Below are 7,459 nucleotides of genomic sequence, written 5' to 3'. Positions count from 1 at the left end.
CTTATTTAAATTAAAGGAATGATATATATTCAAATTAATTAATTGTTCGATTTAGATGTTTACAGTCAAAATATCTAATTTAATTACCAAAAAATTCATGGATTTTATGAATTTTTTGTATTTTTATATATAAATTAGATTACAAATACATATTTCAAAATGGAGTCCTTACTAGGATATTAAAACGAAATTATATTTTAATTAGATATACATTCTAGTTATAATTCCATCAAAATTTTTAATATTAATATTATTTTTACTCATAAGATACTTCATACTAAAATTAACATAATTATTTATGTGCTAAAGTATTACAAAATATATCTAATAAAATCCGATTTCATCAGTAAATTATTCATCTTAAAGAAAATAACAATATCTCAATTTTACCTATCTGGTTTTTAGAATTAGTAATAAGATAAAATATATTTTTAGAATTTTATTTAATTTAAAATGATAAATTTATTATCAAAGATTAATAGTTATTTTGTTTACTATAATTTTTATTTTTTTCCTAAAATTTATCTAAAAAATTTTAAAAGGGTATGCTAGGTTTGTTTATGATGAGTAAAAAATGATTATAAAAAATAACAGGTATAAAAAAATTTATTAATACAATATATATATAGATGTCACTTTTTATGGTTAATAATTTTTTTGTATGCTTATTAGGCTATTTTTAAGATAAGCTGTGAATTATATTAACCTGTGTGATCTACCATCTATTTAAATATACTATTTTCTTAACATAGTAATTCATAAGGTACTCCATTTTCAATTACAACACCTTTATCTATGACTATTATTTTGTCATAATCTGCAATAGTGTTCAATCTATGGGCTATTGTAATTACTGTAGAGTCTGTGAACTTTTCTCGAATTTTTCTTTAGATAAACTAATCAGTTTGCATATCACAATTTGATGTTGCTTCATCTAGCACAATCAATTTGCTCTATTTTAGAATAGCTCTACCTAAACAAATTAATTATTTTTATCCTGTACTAAATATCTCACTAATATTGCTCATATCAGTATATATTCCTTTATCCAAGCTATTTACTTTATCTAGTAAATCAAATTATTAATAAATGGATATTTCTTCTAATTAAAAAAAAATTAATATACCTAGTAAATTTATATCTTACAAAATATCAAAAATCATTTTATCAGTAAATTGGTTTAATGGATCTAGATTCCTTCTTATAGTTCCTGAGAATATGAATGGTACTTATGGTATTAGGCTTATTCCTCCTCTCAATGTTTGTAGACCCAAATCTTTAATATTATGTCCATCGATTTTAATACACGTTTCTTAATTGAATCTTGATTCTTCATCCACTAATTTTTCAATTTTTGATTCTATTTCAGTCATTCTGAAAAGAGCTTAAATAATAGAAGATTTTCCAGCACCAGTTCGACCTATGCAACCAACTTTTTATCCAGCTTTCACTGAGAAAGTTATTCCATTTAAAACACAATTCAGATCTTATCTGTACTTCATTTTCACATTTTAAAATTCTACACTCCCTTCCTTTGGAAAAGAATATTATCCCACTTTTGCTCTGTCTTTTTATGTTATCTTGAACTCCTTATTATCATATTCTGTCCTCAATGCTGATTCTTAATTAATTAAAGTCATATTCATAGCTCTCTAAGCACTAGACATAACAACACCAGTTTGAATCATTTACCTAAAGTATAAAAAAATTAAAATATAATTAAGTTAACTGGAGGAATGTAAAAATAAAATCATATTTTTTAAATATACCTTAAACCCCACTAAATACTATCACTGATACTGAGAAAATATACAATTGCTTGTCCTAGTATCGAAGGATCTTAATCGGTTGAGAGAAGCATAAAGATACCAATAATAGCTGAAAGAGCTGTAACTAGTTGGACATAATAAGCAAATGCTCTTTAACAAAACCAAAAAGCATAAGAAGATCTGAGAGAATTATTTATAAGGAAATCAAAATTATCAGAGAAAATCTACTGTTTCTCATATATTTTAATTGGCAAGACACCTTAAGTGGCCTCATTAAAGAATGTATAAACAGGAGATCTATATATTAAATCAAGTTATTTTATTTAGATTATTGCGTTTTTGGAAATTCCTAAGTACAAACCAAGAATAAAAATTTCGACAACAGCAATTATAGAAAAGTATGGGTTAATAGAAATAATAATACCCATTAATATTAAAAAACTGAAAATAATTTCAAATGTGTCCATTAATACTCTTATTAACTCTTAGTCAATATTTCCTTAATAGTAAAAATATTTTATTTGAATAATAATTTATTTTATTTAATCAAATTACCCAAATCTGATGAGAATCTATTTAGTATTCTTCCTGATGGAGTTCTGTCAAAAAAAAGAACTTTAGCCCTAATAACAGACTGAATCATTTAGTTGTGTATGTGCAAACTGCTGCGATTAGCAACAAAATTTAATAAAAAGTATTTTAATACTAGGTTTATAAAGTAAATAAGTGATAAATAGCCAAGTAAGCTGATGCAGTAAAATTAATCAAAATCTTAATCTCCATATTTTCCTATTGTCTTTGAGTAGAATATGAAAACGACCTCACATGAAGCAAATAAGCCAAATATTAAAGGAGCTAAATACCATATTTTAGAGCTTAAAAAGTAATTTAAATATGTTTACAAATTAACTACAATTCTTTCATCTTCTTCTTTAGAATAAAGCTAATCCTTCTTCTTTTTTGTTTCTTCAACTTGCTTCACTGCTTTATTTTCTTATTACTATTTTTCTTCAACTGAATTTTGGTATTATTATATTTTATCTTCTTAACCATCATTGAGGAAATCTTCCTATTTTTCTTCATTCTATAAAATTTATTATTAGAAAAATTGATAATCTTTGCTTTAAGCTTAAGTATCTTAGATTTATATTTAATGCCCAATTGTTTTTAGAGATTCCTAAAGATCATTATAAACTCCAATATTTTAAAAATAGCCATCTCTCATTATAATTATTCTATCAGTATTTTTCGCGAGTGCAATTTAGTGAGTAGCTAAAAGTATTGTTTTTCCTTTCAATAATATTTAAATAGCTTTATCATTTAAAGCTTTAGCTACCTAAATGTTAATAATTTTATAATTTGTAAAGTTATAATTTTTCAGCAATTATTATTAAATATGCTTTATTTTAAACATATTTAATTATCTTAAAATAATAAATTTTAAATTGATTAATTGAGAATAAATATTGTAAGTGTTCATAAAAAATTTTTTCAGTATGAGTATGATTAAATAATATATAAGAAGTAATTGATATAATTTTTTAAATATTTTGAATATATTTTACATATGTTAGGATTAAATTAATTCAAAAAATTTTGTTAAATAAAAAATATGTGAACTAAAAATATTCAAATTTTTGAATGTTGTGTAGAATAATTGCTATTTAATTAACTTATTTAGCCACAATCTTTTTTAAATTTCATAAAAAAATAAAAAATTTTAAGTTTAGTCTCAAATCAATTAATTAAAACTTTTATTCTATAAATGAATTTTTATGATAGTGTTTTTTTGAATGAAATTAGAATGCTAAAATAATTTAAAATAGCTATTTTATTAATTAGAATAGAGTAACTAAATATTACTTTTGAGTCAACAGCTGATAAAGGATCGTCTAACAAATAAATGTCAGCTCTTGAATATATTGCTCTAGCTAAAGAGATTCGAGCCTTTTATCCACCACTTATGTTAATACCTCTTTCCCCAATTTAAGTTTAATCTCCACAGTTAAATTGCTTGAAATCATCTACCAAACAGCAAGCTTCTATCACTTGGGTATAAAAGTTTTCTTCATATTTTGTACCAAATAAAATATTCTCTCTGACTGTCTTGTTAAAAATATAAGGTTCTTACTCAACGTAAGCTATTTTACCCTTAAAGCTGAAGTAACCTGAATATTTAGGAATTTCTTTAGCGATACAACTCAAGAAAGAAGATTTTCCACTTCCTACTTAGCCAACGATGCCAATGTACTCTCCTTTTTTAATATCTAAATTTAAGTTGTTTAAAACAGGTTTTTGATCTTTCCAGAAAGCAGTAAAATTTTTGATCTCAATCTCGCCATTTTCAAGATTTCTTCCGTTGTAATCATGTATATCTATTTTTGAATTAATAAGTAAAGAGTATAAAGAAACATAATATTAATTACTCTCTATACAAATCATTTATGATGGTTTTATAGTAACTACTGTAATCATTCTCTCTAATATTACTTTTAGCTCAAACAAACCAACTATTCCGGATCCAGCTGATGAAATAATTTACTATTTAACATACAGAAGTAAATCTAAGGTAGAATACATATTTGCAATGTTTAATGAACCAGGATTTCCATGCTAATATATTACAAAAAACACAATAAAACTGGCAAAAAGCCCTGAAGCAAAACTAAATGAGCGCTCTATTGAGTAAATAAATTGGATGTAAAATATTTTTCTAAGCTCAGATTTTCTGAAAGTCTAAACAATGTGCAAAAAAGCCTCTTCCCAAGCATACATTTTAATCAAACGGATTCCCTCTATAATTTCATTTGTAAACTTAACACGGTGGTCTACTAAAACTGTCTTATCTTTAAAAAATTTTGAGCTTATTTTAGCAATAAGTAACTAAAAAGGGATATATCCAATCATAACTACTAGCCCTATAACAGCGAATCCATCAAACCTTTTTAAATCAACATAAATTTCAATAATCAGATATAAGAAATAGCTGATTAAAAAATAATGAAAAAATAAATTAAAGTAAACTAATAATTTAGCAAAAAATAAATTTAACTTTAATGATATTTTAACTAAATATCAAAGATTTTTTTCTTAATATATTTTTATTTTTATTTTTTTAGATAAAATTTTATCTAAATGTATCAATTTGATGCAATCTTTTTTATGACTAAAATAAATTAAAGGCTTAAAGCTGTAGGAATATAGATAAAAATCATTTGAATTTTGAAAGCTTTGTTTAAAATCTTTTTTTTGTGATTCAAAGAAAATAAATTTTTATGTTTTTATTATCATTGAAATTTATTTTTTTTAAATTTAATGGTTTTTATTTAGAATAGAAAGGAGATTAAGAAAAAAAAATATTATTACTAAAAAAATGATAGTTTGATTTTATCAAAATAAATCCCCTATCATAAATTGTAGGATAAAATACTGATTTGTTAAAGACATACTTCTAACCTTTTTAATTCATAATTTTTAAGACTATCCAATTTAAAGATTTTCTTAAAGAGAGATTTGAAAAAAACTATTCCAAGAAAATGGATTAGAGTAATATTCTAAGTTCTTCAATAAATTAAGAAGATTAAGTTAAGATGTTTATCATTATAAAATAAATTTTTAATTTTACCTGTAGTAGAGAATAAGAGCTACTGCAATAATTGGGGCAGGTAGAATAAGCAAAGTAATGATAAAAAAACCTTTCACTTCGAGAAGATTTAAATCGTTAGACACTAAGTTGACAAGTTTTCCTATATTTGCTTCCTTTATTGAGAAAGATGAAAGAGATGAAGTTTTAAGGAAGAGAGCTCGATTAAAGGTAGCCTTAAATTGTAAAAAGAAGGCAGAATATGGACGAACTGAATGATGAACTACAGATATGTAGAAAAATTATGTAAAAGCCATTACAATAGCCCACCCGTAGATAGTATATTAACTCTCTTTATCTATCACTGCAGAAATTAAAAAGTTGATCTGATATGAAAAGAATATTTTCAGCGAATGGAAAAGAAGAGAATTGATAATGATTAATATAATAGGTAAAGAAAAAGTACGAAATATGATAAAAAGCATATCGAGTGAAGTTAGCATTTTACCTTCCTTTTCTCTTTTTAAAATAACTTTTTCCATATTCTTTTATAATTACTAATAATTATTTTCTACTCTCTCGTCCGGTTTGAGTAAAGGAATATTCTTTAAATCTAATAATCCTTAAACTTTGATATTTCTGCAAATCCCTAAAAGGTGCTTCAAATAATCTATCAGGAAAAATTTAAAGAAACAGCTTACATTATATGAAAAATTAAACTGTTTCCACTTCATGTCCTTCATTCTTTTGCTTTTAATTTTTTCTTAATCGTAAGATAAAAAGTTGTTATAATCAAATTCTTCGTCACTTTCAGTTTTCTCATTTTCTTTAATCTTTTAACCTCTATTAATTGTATTTTTTTAAATATTTTAATCTGTTTCCTTATCAATATTTTTATTTCTGATTGAACTAACTATACATTCCTCTAAGATTTCAATTTCTTTTCTAATGCTTTTATTAGGAACAAACTATTCTATCAAATCTTTTTTCTATTCAAAGACATTTTCTTAAATTTATCTATTTTCGTTGTTAGGATTATATTTTCTTTAACTTATTTATTTCGTAATTAATTAACTGTTCTCTGCTTAAGCTTTTTGCTAACCACTTTGTTCTTAAATATTAAATTACATTAATAAACTTAATTATTTTATTAAAATAAAATGATAAGTAGCTTTAGTATTTAGATTGAAGAAATCAATTAATTATTAAATGTCTTTCCAGTTTTTAAAAGCTATATTTGATATATTATTTTTTTAGTTTTGAGAGCTTATTAATTAAATATTAAATATATTATGATCTTCCTCAATTTAAACTTATAAATATATATTTAGTAGGTTTTGATATATCCACTTTTCATTTTATCATTTGTTTTTTCTAATAATTCCCTTTGTAGTGTCTAGAACTTTTTATTTATTGATAATCAGCTAATTAAACCATAATATAAGTTTATTTAATCTTAATAAATTTGATACATTTTTAAATCAAAATTAGAAAAGAAAAATATATAGATTATATATATTTTCTTTTATTTATCTTTCTTTCTGAAAATCTAAACATTAATTTATTTTTGATTTTGGTTACACTAATTAATTAATCAATTTTCTACATTTGAATTAATATAAACTTAAAATGAAATACTTATTTTCATAAAAATAATATAGACAATTATTTTTTTTAGGTTTTTATTTATCTTTTATAATTAAGTAATCATAAAATCTATATTTTAAAATCATTTGAAATAAAATAGAAAAATTAATAGATTTTATAATACTTACCTCTATGTGGAATTACTTAATATTTGAAAAGTAAATTAGTTATTTATCTTCCTTCCTATTTTATGGCTTTATTAATATATATTAAATTGAAAGAAACATAAGAATATAAATTAAAATTCTATTTTATGCAAGTTAAATTGTTTAAAAATATAGAAAAGATTCAAAATTTATTTACATTTTATACTTAGTAAAATATAAATAATTTAAGTAATTTATAGTGAAATCATTAATTTTAAATTTAATATTTTTTATCTTAATAATTTTTTAATTACTTTTCTTTTTAAAAAAATGATGTACAGATGAATCCTATATCTCTGCATAGATGAATTGAA

General features: G+C 22.8%; 2 protein-coding genes across 2 annotated transcripts; one reads left to right on the top strand and one right to left on the bottom strand. All coding sequences in view use genetic code 6, as the record gives it.

Annotated features, from left to right (window-relative positions):
- Positions 1-632: 632 nt before the first annotated feature.
- Positions 633-6,482, bottom strand: TTHERM_00479080 (ABC transporter family protein; the record flags this gene model as incomplete). The annotated part of the gene is made up of 8 exons (XM_001017417.2): positions 633-1,066; positions 1,127-1,692; positions 1,770-2,268; positions 2,325-3,105; positions 3,633-4,144; positions 4,196-4,710; positions 5,395-5,710; positions 5,861-6,482. The coding sequence occupies 8 exons, from the start codon at positions 6,480-6,482 to the stop codon at positions 633-635; spliced, it is 4,245 nt and encodes a 1,414-aa protein (XP_001017417.2).
- A 707-nt stretch (positions 6,483-7,189) lies between these two features.
- On the top strand, positions 7,190-7,458 carry TTHERM_000478113 (hypothetical protein; the record flags this gene model as incomplete). The annotated part of the gene is made up of 2 exons (XM_012797944.1): positions 7,190-7,334; positions 7,427-7,458. The coding sequence occupies 2 exons, from the start codon at positions 7,190-7,192 to the stop codon at positions 7,456-7,458; spliced, it is 177 nt and encodes a 58-aa protein (XP_012653398.1).
- Position 7,459: the final 1 nt, after the last annotated feature.

This window comes from Tetrahymena thermophila, assembly GCF_000189635.1.
Source record: "Tetrahymena thermophila SB210 genomic scaffold scf_8254611, whole genome shotgun sequence".
In the NCBI taxonomy this organism is placed as follows: domain Eukaryota; phylum Ciliophora; class Oligohymenophorea; order Hymenostomatida; family Tetrahymenidae; genus Tetrahymena; species Tetrahymena thermophila.
Note: the sequence above shows the minus strand (reverse complement) of the source record. Positions and strands in the feature narration are given on the sequence as shown.